Raw genomic sequence first — 18,719 nt, 5'->3', positions numbered from 1 at the left:
CACAATGCTACAAACTTCGTCGGTGAGAAGAGCGAGCTTGCCGAATTAAAGGCATTGTTTATGAGTGAGCAACACACGGCATCGATATCATCTGCCTGTTTGGCGGATGGGAGCAATTGGAAATTCATCCCTCCGCATGCCCCTCATTTTGGAGGTTTATGGGAGGCGGCGGTCAAGGCGGCAAAATATCAATTTTACAGGGTCACCGGATGCTCCATCTTGACCCTTGATGAACCTCTCACCGTCATTCTCAGCTCTCGACCACTCTGTCCGATTGCAGAAAGCGCAGATGACCTGGAAACATAGTGTTGCTGAAGGAGGACAACATTCCATCTATGAAATGGCAGCTTGGGCGCATTGAGGATATCATTCCTGGTAGGGACGGCGTCATCAGAGTAGCCATGTTCCGTACTGATACGGGTCTGATCAAGAGGGAGGTCGCCAAGCTAGCCGTTCTGCCCCACGATGCCGATGCAGTTGGAATAGTACCTCTTTCAACGGGGGAGTTTGTTCGGAGCAGATCGCTCGCGCCTAATTATGCGCGCATAGGTGTATCGCTGCATCTGCTGCGCTTTTAGCTCTTCTCTTTGTTATCTATTCCTCTCACTCTCCTTCTTCTAACACCTTATCTGTTAAGCAAAGATACATTGTAAGCGAATATATATGGAAGCCAAGTCCGATCGGCAGTTGCAGCTCCGACGAGAGAAAAATAAGAAATAAAATAGAGCATAAAACTAACCTATTTTGCTTTAATTAGTAATTGCTAAAGGGTGTCAAATTCGTTGTCTTCCCCATAAACAATGACATCATATACATATATGTCCTACAACTTTGATCAGCAATATAATGACGATTTGACAGTATTACTTTAAAAAAGTTGATTTTGAGTCGCTTATGGCTGCACTTGATAGGTGACGTGAGCAGTAAAACCCCAAAGCGAAGGGTGTTACATGCAAACACGAATCTGGAGCTTCCGATGCATGGTGAGCATCAGGAAGACATGGAACAGAAGGGGTATAATGACCACCCCAGAGGTTGCCTCATGTGTGAAGGGCAACACGCCATCAAGGATTGCAAGGAATTCAACAACGCCCCTGTCAGGCCGCGATTGGAGTTCGCCAAGAAGCGGCGGATCTGTTTCGCGTGCCTTGAAACCGGGCACATGGTACGGTTCTGCAAGAGGAGCCGTAAGTGCAACGTCTACGGATGCTAGAGGAAGCATCACTACTTGCTGCATGACGAAGCCGATATCCCCAGACAATCACAGGGAGCTACGAGCAACCACAGACGGGAGCCACAAGAGGTCATCAGCCAACACAAGCGGATGCCGCAGTCAGCGGATCCAACAGTGAGTAACATTTCCATGGCCTAAGCAACAAGCCTGAGAAGCGCTGGGCGCATGGAAAATGAGAATCAAAGCGGCCAGGAGACGCCGCATCGAAACCTTAGTTGCGTCGATTCGGATGGAGGCCACCTGCTGTTCCGAGTTCTGCCCGTGACGCTGTACGGGGAGAAGCAACAGGTGGACAGGTACGCACTGCTCGACGAGGGATCGTCTGTGACGCTCATAGACGACGAGCTCGTCCGAAGCCTACACCTAAAGGGTGAGAGTCGACAACTGAAAGTGCAGTGGTTTGGCGGTAAGTCCGCCAGAGAGCCTACGAGAAGGGTTAGCCTGCAGATCAGTGGAGCGGGCAAACCGAAGCGGCACGGTTTAAGGAACGTGTACGCAGTAAGCAACCTGAGTCTTCCGATGCAGAGTTTACGTCGGGAAGATGTCAAGACGGCAAGGGCGAGCGCACGCCTACCAGTGAAGCCGTACAACAATGCAGCGCCAAGGATCCTTGTTGGACTGGATCACGTGCACCTAGGAATTCCCCTGCAAACCAGAAGCTTCGGCGCAGGAGGACCATACGCAGCAGCTACCAAATTAGGATGGGTAGTATATGGACCAGTGAGACGTCAAGCGAGTCCACTGACGGAGAGATCGTGCCTACTAGCCGTTACCCAGGATGACGCTCTGGAGAAGATGGTCAGCGATTATTTCGAAATAGAGAACTTTGGAGTGAAGCCAGCGCCACCGGTCGCAGCCAGCGACGATGAACGGGCTCTGGGCATCTTGGAGAGGACGACTAAACGGATAGGTCAACGATACCAGACTGGGCTGCTATGGAAGGATGACGAGACGAGACTGCCAGACAGTTACAACATGGCACTACGGCGACTCGTCAACATCGAACGGAAAATGAAGCGCGATGCGAACTTCGCGCAGGCCTACAATGCGATCATGGATGACTACGTCAAGAAGGGATACGCACGACGACTAGAGCAGCCGGAGGTCACTTATGGTAGTCGTGACAAGTTGTGGTACCTGCCGCACTTCGGGGTCGAAAACCCAAACAAGCCTGGGAAGATCCGTCTAGTTTTCGATGCAGCAGCCAAAGTGAACGGCGTATCCCTGAATTCAGCACTACTGAAAGGCCCCCAAAACTACAAGTCACTCCCGGCTGTCCTCTTCCACTTTAGGGAAGGAGCCATGGGAGTCTGCGCGGACATCAAGGAGATGTTCCACCAGGTATTGATGCAGCCACAAGATAGATGCGCCCAGAGATTCTTGTGGAGGCACGGAGATGACCGCAAAGACCCGGAGATCTACGAGATGACAGTGATGACGTTTGGAGCAGCTTGTTCGCCATGCTCAGCGCAGCACGTGAAGACTGTAAATGCTTCAAGGCACGTGCACACTGATCCCCGGGCGGTCCTGGCTATTAATGAGTACCACTACGTGGACGATTACGTAGATAGCTTCGCAGACGAGGATGAAGCTATAGGCGTCTCAAAACGAGTAAGAGAGATACACGCAAGTGCCGGTTTCGATTTGTGTCGGTTTTCTTCCAGCTCGGCGAGATTGGTCAGAGCCTTAAGTCCGTTAGGCACCAACGAGAACGTCGAGTGGACCGAATCCGAGCAGAAGGTATTGGGCATGTATTGGCACCCGGCTACAGATGACTTCAGATTCAGCGTCAAGTACCATCGGGTTCCCAGCAGCGTGATGACGGGGGAACGTGTCCCTACTAAGAGGGAGTTCCTCAGCTTGGTGATGTCCACGTTTGATCCGATTGGGTTCTTGAGCTGCTACATGGTAACCGCCAAGCTACTTATGCGAGAGATTTGGCGAAAAGGAGTCACATGGGATGAGCCATTGTCAGACGAGCTAGCTGGCGGCAGGAGATGAGCTATGTGAAGGAGTTCCGATGTCTACGCTACTATTTTGGTACTGGACATGTACGAGCACTCCAGCTGCACGTCTTCGTGGACTCCAGCCAGTCGGCGTTTGCTGCGACGGCGTATTGGCGGACCACCTACGCAAACGACGACGTGCGGGTGCATTTCGTATGTGCCAAAACGAAATATGCTCCGATGAGGACAATGTCAGTCCCGAGATTGGAACTACAGGCAGCCGTGCTGGCAACACGGCTGATGAACACTGTGACATAGGAACACAGTGGATTCTAAGACAGTGCTGCACTCGATAAGCAGCACCCACCGGCGGTATAAACAGTTTGTTGGAAACCGGGTGGCAGAAATCCTGGAGTCGACGGAAGTATCCCAATGGAGATGGGTACCAACTGCCGAGAACGTGGCAGATGACGCAACCAGGCCGCGACGCCATGTGGACCTCAGTCAAGGGTCATGATGGCTACGCGGGCCGACGTTCCTGCGGGAACAAGAAGAGAATTGGCGAGAGAGCTCATCTAGTGGTAGTGGCTGCACGAGAGCCACCGTCGAGGAAGAGATGCCATGTGAGTTTGCGTTAGTGACTGCAAACGGATTTTTTATATCTTTCCAGAGGTTCTCAAACTACAACCGGCTGGTAAGGACCACGGCTTGGGTCCTTAGATTCGTCCGACGATGCCGCGGCCAGTATAGCGACCGTGAGAAGTATGGACTCACGGCAAAGGAATGCGCCAACGTGGAGCGCATATTGATCCAGCAGGCGCAAAGTGAAGCGTTCTCCGGAGAAGAGAGGGACAAAGCTGGAAGGATCTCGAAAGAAGGCAGCCAACTGCGAGGGCTGTCCCCGTATTTCGACGACGATGGAGTCATGCGTGTAAGGGGAAGGATCGACGCCGCCGCTTGTGTGCCATACAGCGCCCGGCGCCCCATTATACTGTTCCACAGACACACGTTGACGGTGATGGTAGTACACCACTACCACCAGAAGATGGGGCATCAGAACCACGATGCGACCATAGGCGAGATACGGAAGAAGTTTTGGATAACGAACTTACGGAGGCTGCTACGGAAGGTGGTGGCTGACTGCCAGATCTGCAAGCTGCGGAGGGCTTAGCCGATGCAGCCAATAATGGGTCCTTTGCCTGAGGACCGACTGGAAGCCAACGGATGGCCATTCAAGCACACGGGCTTGGATTATTTTGGACCGTTGCACGTGACGATTGGAGGTCGCATCGAGAAGAGGTGGGTGGCACTGTTCACCTGCTTAACCACGAGGGCCATCCATTTGGAGATGGCCCATGATTTATCTACAGATTCCTGTATCATCGCTATGAGGAACTTCATGAGCCGGCGAGGACCGGTGGTCAAGATGAGGAGCGGTAATGGGAAAAACTTCGTTGGAGCCAATCGAGAGGCCAGGAGGTTCAACGGGGATTTCGAGCCAGAGAAGATCCAGTCCGAGCTGTCGTCCAAAGGAATCGAGTGGATATTCAACTGCCCAGCGAACCCAGCTGAGGGTGGCGCCTGGGAAAGGATGGTCCAGTGCGTCAAGAAGGTGCTGGCACATACGATGAGGGAGCTGGCTCCCATGGAACATGTAATGGAGAACCTGTTGATCGAGGCGGAGAACATAGTAAATTCCCGCCCACTAACGCATCTGCCAGTTACTGTGGACCAGGAGGCTCCACTGACTCCCAACGACTTGCTGAGAGGAGTACCCAATCTGCCGGATCTACCCGGAGACAATGGACAGCCGTTGGAGAGGTGCGCCACAAAGAAGCAGTGGCGACTGGCCAGGATGATGCGAGACCGCTTCTGGAAGCGATGGGTGCACGAGTACCTGCCTACTCTTGTGCGCAGGAAGAAAAGGTGCTCACATGTCGAGCCCCTGCGCCGAGGAGACTTAGTGTTCATCTGCGATCCGGCCATATCACGTCGAGAGTGGAAACGAGGAATCGTGGAGGAGGTGTTCACTGGAGTAGATGGAGTGCCCAGGCGAGCGGCGGTACGGACTGACGATCGAGCCAGGATGATTCGTCCCGCTTCGAAGCTAGCTGTTCTGGATGTGGTGAATGCGGCTGCTTCACGGGGGCGGGGATGTCGCGGAACGGATAAGCTAACCCGCTAGAATATCGATAGTCAGTCAAGTTTGAATTACGCGCCACTAAGGCGAACCTTCGTTAAGTATGTATTCGGTATTTGAACTATGTTTGTAATTGGCCACACTGTTTATGGCCGAAAGCTATGTTAAGTTCGGCACCACGGTTATTCCGATCGGCGATCCCATCAGAGAAGGGAGGAGAAACTGCGAATAAAAGAAATGACGCCGATCCAAATCCCGGGAGTTGCCATCTAACACCTTTGCTCCACCGAAACAAGAAACACCACTCATAAGCTCATTACCACACTTCAAGTCAGAGTGTTGGATACGCTACAAGATCTGGTATTTCTTGTTTCGGTGGAGCAAAGGTGGTAGATGGCAACTCCCGGGATTTGGATCGGCGTCACCATCTAAGCGAGATGATGTGTTTTCCGTCAGAGAGGACGATGTGTTATCCGTCAGAGAGGACGATGTGTTATCCGTCAGAGAGGACGATGTGTAATCCGTTAAGATTAACGAAGTATTTAATGATTTGAAAAGACGAATATAGTGTACTAGCGGAAGGCCCAAGTGAGGTATATTGAAAGTAATGTTAAGTCATTTATAATCTATAGTTTCTATAATCTAGTTTCTAATGAAGAAAGTGAACTGAAAATACTACGAAGATTAAATTAATTAATTTTGTAAAATAGGATAAGAGAGTTTGTTATGAAGAAAATTGTTCGTAAAGCTAAACTTGGTGTACAGAGAAAAATGTGAAAGACATGAACAATAAAGTTTAAGACTTGAATATGGGTGAAAATTGAATCTGTTTGATAAAAACGACTACACGAGGACGTAAATTGTCAGGATAGCCGTGTCGTGACACGATGATATTACTTGAGTTAAACGGCCGTTGCGCGCCACACATCTCTAATTCGTTGTCTGTTCTTTTAGTTCCATTATTTCTTATGTTATATTCCGACGATTGAGCGTAGATAATTTTGAGAATGTGCGAGATAAGGCTACTTGTCGCTGTACGTGGTGCCTTGTGTTGCTTAGCGTGTATGGTAATAGTGATGAAAATGAGGAATGCAGTTGATATTGTCGTCACAAGAATCGCTGGCACGAGGCAGGAACAGTCTAAAACGTTCGCTGTAAGCAGACACAAGGGAATTCGTTTTTGTGTGCATAGCCAAAAGAAAACGTGTAGTAAAAGAAATGGCTGCCGAGTGCGTCAACTCATAAGTCTGTCTTAGCTGCCATCGTCAAGGATCCTAGTAATCATTCTGATGATGACACACTTGCTGCCGTAGTTAAGCCAGCTGCCTTCTTGGCAATAAGAGCAATGCATCAGCTCTCTTATGATGAGGAGAAATCAGTTGCAGCAAAAATGTTTCTTAGGGATTTATGAGTTGATGATTTAATTTCTGGTGGTGATTCAGTTAAAGAGGTGAGAGAAATCTATGATCCACTTGGACTAATTGCACCAATCATTAAAAAATCTAAAATCTAGTGCTAACGTGGATTGGGATGACGTATTGCCAGCTTATAGTAAACGTCAAGTAATGTATAGATTTCGACTGCTCATTTCATTGCTTGTCTGACTCATCCATTGTGTTGGCATGGATTCGACAGCCCCCAAGGGAGTTCAACGTATTTGTGTCAAACAGAATCGCGAAAAGAGAGAGACATGACTTGGCATCACGTTCCGACATGTACCCCAAGAGAATTGCCGGATGTATTACTTCGCGATGGGGGAAGGCTGCAGAACTCAAACTTGGACTACGATATGAGGCATCCTATATTATTACCCAAGGATCATGCAGTCACAAAGGCAATGATCGTTTATTTTCATAGGAAATATTTACGTGCAGGACCACAAGCATTGCTTGCCACATTGCGGTAAAGTTATTGGCGAATTGGACGCCACAAAAGCTTCCGATGTTTTCGAATGAAGCCAGTGACTTGAGAGTACGTTATGGGTAGCCTGCCAGCAGATAGAGTGCGGTCTAATCCAGTATTTAATGCTACAGGAGTGAACTATTGTGGGCCTTTATATTGCAAAGCGGAACGCGAAAATAAAGCACCCCACAAGTGCTATATCGCCATGTTTCCCTCTTTCTTCACATATGGAAGTCGTCCAGGACCTCACAACCTGAGGGGCAGTCCGCGAATCATTTGGAGCCACAATGCTACAAACTTCGTCGGTGAGAAGAGCGAGCTTGCCGAATTAAAGGCATTGTTTATGAGTGAGCAACACACGGCATCGATATCATCTGCCTGTTTGGCGGATGGGAGCAATTGGAAATTCATCCCTCCGCATGCCCCTCATTTTGGAGGTTTATGGGAGGCGGCGGTCAAGGCGGCAAAATATCAATTTTACAGGGTCACCGGATGCTCCATCTTGACCCTTGATGAACCTCTCACCGTCATTCTCAGCTCTCGACCACTCTGTCCGATTGCAGAAAGCGCAGATGACCTGGAAACATAGTGTTGCTGAAGGAGGACAACATTCCATCTATGAAATGGCAGCTTGGGCGCATTGAGGATATCATTCCTGGTAGGGACGGCGTCATCAGAGTAGCCATGTTCCGTACTGATACGGGTCTGATCAAGAGGGAGGTCGCCAAGCTAGCCGTTCTGCCCCACGATGCCGATGCAGTTGGAATAGTACCTCTTTCAACGGGGGAGTTTGTTCGGAGCAGATCGCTCGCGCCTAATTATGCGCGCATAGGTGTATCGCTGCATCTGCTGCGCTTTTAGCTCTTCTCTTTGTTATCTATTCCTCTCACTCTCCTTCTTCTAACACCTTATCTGTTAAGCAAAGATACATTGTAAGCGAATATATATGGAAGCCAAGTCCGATCGGCAGTTGCAGCTCCGACGAGAGAAAAATAAGAAATAAAATAGAGCATAAAACTAACCTATTTTGCTTTAATTAGTAATTGCTAAAGGGTGTCAAATTCGTTGTCTTCCCCATAAACAATGACATCATATACATATATGTCCTACAACTTTGATCAGCAATATAATGACGATTTGACAGTATTACTTTAAAAAAGTTGATTTTGAGTCGCTTATGGCTGCACTTGATAGGTGACGTGAGCAGTAAAACCCCAAAGCGAAGGGTGTTACATGCAAACACGAATCTGGAGCTTCCGATGCATGGTGAGCATCAGGAAGACATGGAACAGAAGGGGTATAATGACCACCCCAGAGGTTGCCTCATGTGTGAAGGGCAACACGCCATCAAGGATTGCAAGGAATTCAACAACGCCCCTGTCAGGCCGCGATTGGAGTTCGCCAAGAAGCGGCGGATCTGTTTCGCGTGCCTTGAAACCGGGCACATGGTACGGTTCTGCAAGAGGAGCCGTAAGTGCAACGTCTACGGATGCTAGAGGAAGCATCACTACTTGCTGCATGACGAAGCCGATATCCCCAGACAATCACAGGGAGCTACGAGCAACCACAGACGGGAGCCACAAGAGGTCATCAGCCAACACAAGCGGATGCCGCAGTCAGCGGATCCAACAGTGAGTAACATTTCCATGGCCTAAGCAACAAGCCTGAGAAGCGCTGGGCGCATGGAAAATGAGAATCAAAGCGGCCAGGAGACGCCGCATCGAAACCTTAGTTGCGTCGATTCGGATGGAGGCCACCTGCTGTTCCGAGTTCTGCCCGTGACGCTGTACGGGGAGAAGCAACAGGTGGACAGGTACGCACTGCTCGACGAGGGATCGTCTGTGACGCTCATAGACGACGAGCTCGTCCGAAGCCTACACCTAAAGGGTGAGAGTCGACAACTGAAAGTGCAGTGGTTTGGCGGTAAGTCCGCCAGAGAGCCTACGAGAAGGGTTAGCCTGCAGATCAGTGGAGCGGGCAAACCGAAGCGGCACGGTTTAAGGAACGTGTACGCAGTAAGCAACCTGAGTCTTCCGATGCAGAGTTTACGTCGGGAAGATGTCAAGACGGCAAGGGCGAGCGCACGCCTACCAGTGAAGCCGTACAACAATGCAGCGCCAAGGATCCTTGTTGGACTGGATCACGTGCACCTAGGAATTCCCCTGCAAACCAGAAGCTTCGGCGCAGGAGGACCATACGCAGCAGCTACCAAATTAGGATGGGTAGTATATGGACCAGTGAGACGTCAAGCGAGTCCACTGACGGAGAGATCGTGCCTACTAGCCGTTACCCAGGATGACGCTCTGGAGAAGATGGTCAGCGATTATTTCGAAATAGAGAACTTTGGAGTGAAGCCAGCGCCACCGGTCGCAGCCAGCGACGATGAACGGGCTCTGGGCATCTTGGAGAGGACGACTAAACGGATAGGTCAACGATACCAGACTGGGCTGCTATGGAAGGATGACGAGACGAGACTGCCAGACAGTTACAACATGGCACTACGGCGACTCGTCAACATCGAACGGAAAATGAAGCGCGATGCGAACTTCGCGCAGGCCTACAATGCGATCATGGATGACTACGTCAAGAAGGGATACGCACGACGACAAGAGCAGCCGGAGGTCACTTATGGTAGTCGTGACAAGTTGTGGTACCTGCCGCACTTCGGGGTCGAAAACCCAAACAAGCCTGGGAAGATCCGTCTAGTTTTCGATGCAGCAGCCAAAGTGAACGGCGTATCCCTGAATTCAGCACTACTGAAAGGCCCCCAAAACTACAAGTCACTCCCGGCTGTCCTCTTCCACTTTAGGGAAGGAGCCATGGGAGTCTGCGCGGACATCAAGGAGATGTTCCACCAGGTATTGATGCAGCCACAAGATAGATGCGCCCAGAGATTCTTGTGGAGGCACGGAGATGACCGCAAAGACCCGGAGATCTACGAGATGACAGTGATGACGTTTGGAGCAGCTTGTTCGCCATGCTCAGCGCAGCACGTGAAGACTGTAAATGCTTCAAGGCACGTGCACACTGATCCCCGGGCGGTCCTGGCTATTAATGAGTACCACTACGTGGACGATTACGTAGATAGCTTCGCAGACGAGGATGAAGCTATAGCCGTCTCAAAACGAGTAAGAGAGATACACGCAAGTGCCGGTTTCGATTTGTGTCGGTTTTCTTCCAGCTCGGCGAGATTGGTCAGAGCCTTAAGTCCGTTAGGCACCAACGAGAACGTCGAGTGGACCGAATCCGAGCAGAAGGTATTGGGCATGTATTGGCACCCGGCTACAGATGACTTCAGATTCAGCGTCAAGTACCATCGGGTTCCCAGCAGCGTGATGACGGGGGAACGTGTCCCTACTAAGAGGGAGTTCCTCAGCTTGGTGATGTCCACGTTTGATCCGATTGGGTTCTTGAGCTGCTACATGGTAACCGCCAAGCTACTTATGCGAGAGATTTGGCGAAAAGGAGTCACATGGGATGAGCCATTGTCAGACGAGCTAGCTGGCGGCAGGAGATGAGCTATGTGAAGGAGTTCCGATGTCTACGCTACTATTTTGGTACTGGACATGTACGAGCACTCCAGCTGCACGTCTTCGTGGACTCCAGCCAGTCGGCGTTTGCTGCGACGGCGTATTGGCGGACCACCTACGCAAACGACGACGTGCGGGTGCATTTCGTATGTGCCAAAACGAAATATGCTCCGATGAGGACAATGTCAGTCCCGAGATTGGAACTACAGGCAGCCGTGCTGGCAACACGGCTGATGAACACTGTGACATAGGAACACAGTGGAGAGATAAGCAGATACGTACTCTGGACGGATTCTAAGACAGTGCTGCACTCGATAAGCAGCACCCACCGGCGGTATAAACAGTTTGTTGGAAACCGGGTGGCAGAAATCCTGGAGTCGACGGAAGTATCCCAATGGAGATGGGTACCAACTGCCGAGAACGTGGCAGATGACGCAACCAGGCCGCGACGCCATGTGGACCTCAGTCAAGGGTCATGATGGCTACGCGGGCCGACGTTCCTGCGGGAACAAGAAGAGAATTGGCGAGAGAGCTCATCTAGTGGTAGTGGCTGCACGAGAGCCACCGTCGAGGAAGAGATGCCATGTGAGTTTGCGTTAGTGACTGCAAACGGATTTTTTATATCTTTCCAGAGGTTCTCAAACTACAACCGGCTGGTAAGGACCACGGCTTGGGTCCTTAGATTCGTCCGACGATGCCGCGGCCAGTATAGCGACCGTGAGAAGTATGGACTCACGGCAAAGGAATGCGCCAACGTGGAGCGCATATTGATCCAGCAGGCGCAAAGTGAAGCGTTCTCCGGAGAAGAGAGGGACAAAGCTGGAAGGATCTCGAAAGAAGGCAGCCAACTGCGAGGGCTGTCCCCGTATTTCGACGACGATGGAGTCATGCGTGTAAGGGGAAGGATCGACGCCGCCGCTTGTGTGCCATACAGCGCCCGGCGCCCCATTATACTGTTCCACAGACACACGTTGACGGTGATGGTAGTACACCACTACCACCAGAAGATGGGGCATCAGAACCACGATGCGACCATAGGCGAGATACGGAAGAAGTTTTGGATAACGAACTTACGGAGGCTGCTACGGAAGGTGGTGGCTGACAGCCAGATCTGCAAGCTGCGGAGGGCTTAGCCGATGCAGCCAATAATGGGTCCTTTGCCTGAGGACCGACTGGAAGCCAACGGATGGCCATTCAAGCACACGGGCTTGGATTATTTTGGACCGTTGCACGTGACGATTGGAGGTCGCATCGAGAAGAGGTGGGTGGCACTGTTCACCTGCTTAACCACGAGGGCCATCCATTTGGAGATGGCCCATGATTTATCTACAGATTCCTGTATCATCGCTATGAGGAACTTCATGAGCCGGCGAGGACCGGTGGTCAAGATGAGGAGCGGTAATGGGAAAAACTTCGTTGGAGCCAATCGAGAGGCCAGGAGATTCAACGGGGATTTCGAGCCAGAGAAGATCCAGTCCGAGGTGTCGTCCAAAGGAATCGAGTGGATATTCAACTGCCCAGCGAACCCAGCTGAGGGTGGCGCCTGGGAAAGGATGGTCCAGTGCGTCAAGAAGGTGCTGGCACATACGATGAGGGAGCTGGCTCCCATGGAACATGTAATGGAGAACCTGTTGATCGAGGCGGAGAACATAGTAAATTCCCGCCCACTAACGCATCTGCCAGTTACTGTGGACCAGGAGGCTCCACTGACTTCCAACGACTTGCTGAGAGGAGTACCCAATCTGCCGGATCTACCCGGAGACAATGGACAGCCGTTGGAGAGGTGCGCCACAAAGAAGCAGTGGCGACTGGCCAGGATGATGCGAGACCGCTTCTGGAAGCGATGGGTGCACGAGTACCTGCCTACTCTTGTGCGCAGGAAGAAAAGGTGCTCACATGTCGAGCCCCTGCGCCGAGGAGACTTAGTGTTCATCTGCGATCCGGCCATACCACGTCGAGAGTGGAAACGAGGAATCGTGGAGGAGGTGTTCACTGGAGTAGATGGAGTGCCCAGGCGAGCGGCGGTACGGACTGACGATCGAGCCAGGATGATTCGTCCCGCTTCGAAGCTAGCTGTTCTGGATGTGGTGAATGCGGCTGCTTCACGGGGGCGGGGATGTCGCGGAACGGATAAGCTAACCCGCTAGAATATCGATAGTCAGTCAAGTTTGAATTACGCGCCACTAAGGCGAACCTTCGTTAAGTATGTATTCGGTATTTGAACTATGTTTGTAATTGGCCACACTGTTTATGGCCGAAAGCTATGTTAAGTTCGGCACCACGGTTATTCCGATCGGCGATCCCATCAGAGAAGGGAGGAGAAACTGCGAATAAAAGAAATGACGCCGATCCAAATCCCGGGAGTTGCCATCTAACACCTTTGCTCCACCGAAACAAGAAACACCACTCATAAGCTCATTACCACACTTCAAGTCAGAGTGTTGGATACGCTACAAGATCTGGTATTTCTTGTTTCGGTGGAGCAAAGGTGGTAGATGGCAACTCCCGGGATTTGGATCGGCGTCACCATCTAAGCGAGATGATGTGTTTTCCGTCAGAGAGGACGATGTGTTATCCGTCAGAGAGGACGATGTGTTATCCGTCATGTGTAATCCGTTAAGATTAACGAAGAATTTAATGATTTGAAAAGACGAATATAGTGTACTAGCGGAAGGCCCAAGTGAGGTATATTGAAAGTAATGTTAAGTCATTTATAATCTATAGTTTCTATAATCTAGTTTCTAATGAAGAAAGTGAACTGAAAATACTACGAAGATTAAATTAATTAATTTTGTAAAATAGGATAAGAGAGTTTGTTATGAAGAAAATTGTTCGTAAAGCTAAACTTGGTGTACAGAGAAAAATGTGAAAGACATGAACAATAAAGTTTAAGACTTGAATATGGGTGAAAATTGAATCTGTTTGATAAAAACGACTACACGAGGACGTAAATTGTCAGGATAGCCGTGTCGTGACACGATGATATTACTTGAGTTAAACGGCCGTTGCGCGCCACACATCTCTAATTCGTTGTCTGTTCTTTTAGTTCCATTATTTCTTATGTTATATTCCGACGATTGAGCGTAGATAATTTTGAGAATGTGCGAGATAAGGCTACTTGTCGCTGTACGTGGTGCCTTGTGTTGCTTAGCGTGTATGGTAATAGTGATGAAAATGAGGAATGCAGTTGATATTGTCGTCACAAGAATCGCTGGCACGAGGCAGGAACAGTCTAAAACGTTCGCTGTAAGCAGACACAAGGGAATTCGTTTTTGTGTGCATAGCCAAAAGAAAACGTGTAGTAAAAGAAATGGCTGCCGAGTGCGTCAACTCATAAGTCTGTCTTAGCTGCCATCGTCAAGGATCCTAGTAATCATTCTGATGATGACACACTTGCTGCCGTAGTTAAGCCAGCTGCCTTCTTGGCAATAAGAGCAATGCATCAGCTCTCTTATGATGAGGAGAAATCAGTTGCAGCAAAAATGTTTCTTAGGGATTTATGAGTTGATGATTTAATTTCTGGTGGTGATTCAGTTAAAGAGGTGAGAGAAATCTATGATCCACTTGGACTAATTGCACCAATCATTAAAAAATCTAAAATCTAGTGCTAACGTGGATTGGGATGACGTATTGCCAGCTTATAGTAAACGTCAAGTAATGTATAGATTTCGACTGCTCATTTCATTGCTTGTCTGACTCATCCATTGTGTTGGCATGGATTCGACAGCCCCCAAGGGAGTTCAACGTATTTGTGTCAAACAGAATCGCGAAAAGAGAGAGACATGACTTGGCATCACGTTCCGACATGTACCCCAAGAGAATTGCCGGATGTATTACTTCGCGATGGGGGAAGGCTGCAGAACTCAAACTTGGACTACGATATGAGGCATCCTATATTATTACCCAAGGATCATGCAGTCACAAAGGTAATGATCATTTATTTTCATAGGAAATATTTACGTGCAGGACTACAAGCATTGCTTGCCACATTGCGGTAAAGTTATTGGCGAATTGGACGCCACAAAAGCTTCCGATGTTTTCGAATGAAGCCAGTGACTTGAGAGTACGTTATGGGTAGCCTGCCAGCAGATAGAGTGCGGTCTAATCCAGTATTTAATGCTACAGGAGTGAACTATTGTGGGCCTTTATATTGCAAAGCGGAAAGCGAAAATAAAGCACCCCACAAGTGCTATATCGCCATGTTTGCCTCTTTCTTCACATATGGAAGTCGTCCAGGACCTCACAACCTGAGGGGCAGTCCGCGAATCATTTGGAGCCACAATGCTACAAACTTCGTCGGTGAGAAGAGCGAGCTTGCCGAATTAAAGGCATTGTTTATGAGTGAGCAGCACACGGCATCGATATCATCTGCCTGTTTGGCGGATGGGAGCAATTGGAAATTCATCCCTCCGCATGCCCCTCATTTTGGAGGTTTATGGGAGGCGGCGGTCAAGGCGGCAAAATATCAATTTTACAGGGTCACCGGATGCTCCATCTTGACCCTTGATGAACCTCTCACCGTCATTCTCAGCTCTCGACCACTCTGTCCGATTGCAGAAAGCGCAGATGACCTGGAAACATAGTGTTGCTGAAGGAGGACAACATTCCATCTATGAAATGGCAGCTTGGGCGCATTGAGGATATCATTCCTGGTAGGGACGGCGTCATCAGAGTAGCCATGTTCCGTACTGATACGGGTCTGATCAAGAGGGAGGTCGCCAAGCTAGCCGTTCTGCCCCACGATGCCGATGCAGTTGGAATAGTACCTCTTTCAACGGGGGAGTTTGTTCGGAGCAGATCGCTCGCGCCTAATTATGCGCGCATAGGTGTATCGCTGCATCTGCTGCGCTTTTAGCTCTTCTCTTTGTTATCTATTCCTCTCACTCTCCTTCTTCTAACACCTTATCTGTTAAGCAAAGATACATTGTAAGCGAATATATATGGAAGCCAAGTCCGATCGGCAGTTGCAGCTCCGGCGAGAGAAAAATAAGAAATAAAATAGAGCATAAAACTAACCTATTTTGCTTTAATTAGTAATTGCTAAAGGGTGTCAAATTCGTTGTCTTCCCCATAAACAATGACATCATATACATATATGTCCTACAACTTTGAACAGCAATATAATGACGATTTGACAGTATTACTTTAAAAAAGTTGATTTTGAGTCGCTTATGGCTGCACTTGATAGGTGACGTGAGCAGTAAAACCCCAAAGCGAAGGGTGTTACATGCAAACACGAATCTGGAGCTTCCGATGCATGGTGAGCATCAGGAAGACATGGAACAGAAGGGGTATAATGACCACCCCAGAGGTTGCCTCATGTGTGAAGGGCAACACGCCATCAAGGATTGCAAGGAATTCAACAACGCCCCTGTCAGGCCGCGATTGGAGTTCGCCAAGAAGCGGCGGATCTGTTTCGCGTGCCTTGAAACCGGGCACATGGTACGGTTCTGCAAGAGGAGCCGTAAGTGCAACGTCTACGGATGCTAGAGGAAGCATCACTACTTGCTGCATGACGAAGCCGATATCCCCAGACAGTCACAGGGAGCTACGAGCAACCACAGACGGGAGCCACAAGAGGTCATCAGCCAACACAAGCGGATGCCGCAGTCAGCGGATCCAACAGTGAGTAACATTTCCATGGCCTAAGCAACAAGCCTGAGAAGCGCTGGGCGCATGGAAAATGAGAATCAAAGCGGCCAGGAGACGCCGCATCGAAACCTTAGTTGCGTCGATTCGGATGGAGGCCACCTGCTGTTCCGAGTTCTGCCCGTGAGGCTGTACCGGGAGAAGCAACAGGTGGACAGGTACGCACTGCTCGACGAGGGATCGTCTGTGACTCTCATAGACGACGAGCTCGTCCAAAGCCTACACCTAAAGGGTGAGAGTCGACAACTGAACGTGCAGTGGTTTGGCGGTAATTCCGCCAGAGAGCCTACGAGAAGGGTTAGCCTGCAGATCAGTGGAGCGGGCAAACCGAAGCGGCACGGTTTAAGGAACGTGTACGCAGTAAGCAACCTGAGTCTTCCGATGCAGAGTTTACGTCGGGAAGATGTCAAGACGGCAAGGGCGAGCGCACGCCTACCAGTGAAGCCGCACAACAATGCAGCGCCAAGGATCCTTATTGGACTGGATCACGTGCACCTAGGAATTCCCCTGCAAAACCAGAAGCTTCGGCGCAGGAGGACCATACGCAGCAGCTACCAAATTAGGATGGGTAGTATATGGACCAGTGAGACGTCAAGCGAGTCCACTGACGGAGAGATCGTGCCTACTAGCCGTTACCCAGGATGAGAAGATGGTCAGCGATTATTTCGAAATAGAGAACTTCGGAGTGAAGCCAGCGCCACCGGTCGCAGCCAGCGACGATGAACGGGCTCTGGGCATCTTGGAGAGGACGACTAAACGGATAGGTCATCGATACCAGACTGGGCTGCTATGGAAGGATGACGAGACGAGACTGCCAGACAGTTACAACATGGCACTACGGCGACTCGTCAACATCGAACGGAAAATGAAGCGCGATGCGAACTTCGCGCAGGCCTACAATGCGATCATGGATGACTACGTCAAGAAGGGATACGCACGACGACTAGAGCAGCCGGAGGTCACTTATGGTAGTCGTGACAAGCTGTGGTACCTGCCGCACTTCGGGGTCGAAAACCCAAACAAGCCTGGGAAGATCCGTCTAGTTTTCGATGCAGCAGCCAAAGTGAACGGCATATCCCTGAATTCAGCACTACTGAAAGGCCCCCAAAACTACAAGTCACTCCCGGCTGTCCTCTTCCACTTTAGGGAAGGAGCCATGGGAGTCTGCGCGGACATCAAGGAGATGTTCCACCAGGTATTGATGCAGCCACAAGATAGATGCGCCCAGAGATTCTTGTGGAGGCACGGAGATGACCGCAAAGACCCGGAGATCTACGAGATGACAGTGATGACGTTTGGAGCAGCTTGTTCGCCATGATCAGCGCAGCACGTGAAGACTGTAAATGCTTCAAGGCACGTGCACACTGATCCCCGGGCGGTCCTGGCTATTAATGAGTACCACTACGTCGACGATTACGTAGATAGCTTCGCAGACGAGGATGAAGCTATAGCCGTCTCAAAACGAGTAAGAGAGATACACGCAAGTGCCGGTTTCGATTTGTGTCGGTTTTCTTCCAGCTCGGCGAGATTGGTCAGAGCCTTAAGTCCGTTAGGCACCAACGAGAACGTCGAGTGGACCGAATCCGAGCAGAAGGTATTGGGCATGTATTGGCACCCGGCTACAGATGACTTCAGATTCAGCGTCAAGTACCATCGGGTTCCCAGCAGCGTGATGACGGGGGAACGTGTCCCTACTAAGAGGGAGTTCCTCAGCTTGGTGATGTCCACGTTTGATCCGATTGGGTTCTTGAGCTGCTACATGGTAACCGCCAAGCTACTTATGCGAGAGATTTGGCGAAAAGGAGTCACATGGGATGAGCCATTGCTAGACGAGCTAGCTGGCGGCAGGAGATGAGCTATGTGAAGGAGTTCCGATGTCTACGCTACTATTTTGGTACTGGACAAGTACGAGCACTCCAGCTGCACGTCTTCGTGGACTCCAGCCAGTCGGCGTTTGCTGCGACGGCGTATTGGCGGACCACCTACGCAAACGACGACGTGCGGGTGCATTTCGTATGTGCCAAAACGAAATATGCTCCGATGAGGACAATGTCAGTCCCGAGATTGGAACTACAGGCAGCCGTGCTGGCAACACGGCTGATGAACACTGTGACATAGGAACACAGTGGATTCTAAGACAGTGCTGCACTCGATAAGCAGCACCCACCGGCGGTATAAACAGTTTGTTGGAAACCGGGTGGCAGAAATCCTGGAGTCGACGGAAGTATCCCAATGGAGATGGGTACCAACTGCCGAGAACGTGGCAGATGACGCAACCAGGCCGCGACGCCATGTGGACCTCAGTCAAGGGTCACGAT

General features: G+C 50.2%; 4 protein-coding genes and 5 pseudogenes across 4 annotated transcripts; all 9 read left to right on the top strand.

Moving 5' to 3' along the window:
• The first annotated feature begins 1,162 nt into the window (after nt 1-1,162).
• Nucleotides 1,163-3,235, top strand: LOC147644721 (uncharacterized; annotated as a pseudogene).
• Nucleotides 3,236-3,796: 561 nt separating this feature from the next.
• LOC147644719 (uncharacterized) lies at nt 3,797-5,365 on the top strand. Its single transcript, XM_086841276.1, has 2 exons — nt 3,797-3,967; nt 4,754-5,365. The coding sequence occupies exons 1-2, from the start codon at nt 3,797-3,799 to the stop codon at nt 5,363-5,365; spliced, it is 783 nt and encodes a 260-aa protein (XP_086697402.1).
• Nucleotides 4,106-4,732, top strand: LOC147644720 (uncharacterized; annotated as a pseudogene).
• Nucleotides 5,366-8,667: 3,302 nt separating the features above from the next.
• On the top strand, nt 8,668-10,740 carry LOC147644718 (uncharacterized; annotated as a pseudogene).
• A 590-nt stretch (nt 10,741-11,330) lies between these two features.
• Nucleotides 11,331-12,899, top strand: LOC147644716 (uncharacterized). The gene is made up of 2 exons (XM_086841275.1): nt 11,331-11,501; nt 12,288-12,899. The coding sequence occupies exons 1-2, from the start codon at nt 11,331-11,333 to the stop codon at nt 12,897-12,899; spliced, it is 783 nt and encodes a 260-aa protein (XP_086697401.1).
• On the top strand, nt 11,640-12,266 carry LOC147644717 (uncharacterized; annotated as a pseudogene).
• Nucleotides 12,900-14,951: 2,052 nt separating the features above from the next.
• LOC147644715 (uncharacterized) lies at nt 14,952-15,335 on the top strand. Its single transcript, XM_086841274.1, has one exon. It carries the CDS (start codon nt 14,952-14,954, stop codon nt 15,333-15,335), a length of 384 nt encoding a protein of 127 aa, XP_086697400.1.
• An 856-nt stretch (nt 15,336-16,191) lies between these two features.
• Nucleotides 16,192-17,046, top strand: LOC147644714 (uncharacterized; annotated as a pseudogene).
• Nucleotides 17,047-17,050: 4 nt separating this feature from the next.
• Nucleotides 17,051-18,256, top strand: LOC147644713 (uncharacterized). Its single transcript, XM_086841273.1, has 2 exons — nt 17,051-17,694; nt 17,755-18,256. The coding sequence occupies exons 1-2, from the start codon at nt 17,051-17,053 to the stop codon at nt 18,254-18,256; spliced, it is 1,146 nt and encodes a 381-aa protein (XP_086697399.1).
• The last annotated feature ends 463 nt before the right edge of the window (nt 18,257-18,719 follow it).

This window comes from Drosophila serrata, unplaced genomic scaffold (assembly GCF_035046125.1).
Source record: "Drosophila serrata isolate PLE 108 unplaced genomic scaffold, ASM3504612v1 contig_112, whole genome shotgun sequence".
Lineage (NCBI taxonomy): Eukaryota > Metazoa > Arthropoda > Insecta > Diptera > Drosophilidae > Drosophila > Drosophila serrata.
The sequence above is the reverse complement of the archived record's forward strand: the minus strand, read 5'-3'. Positions and strand labels throughout refer to the sequence as shown.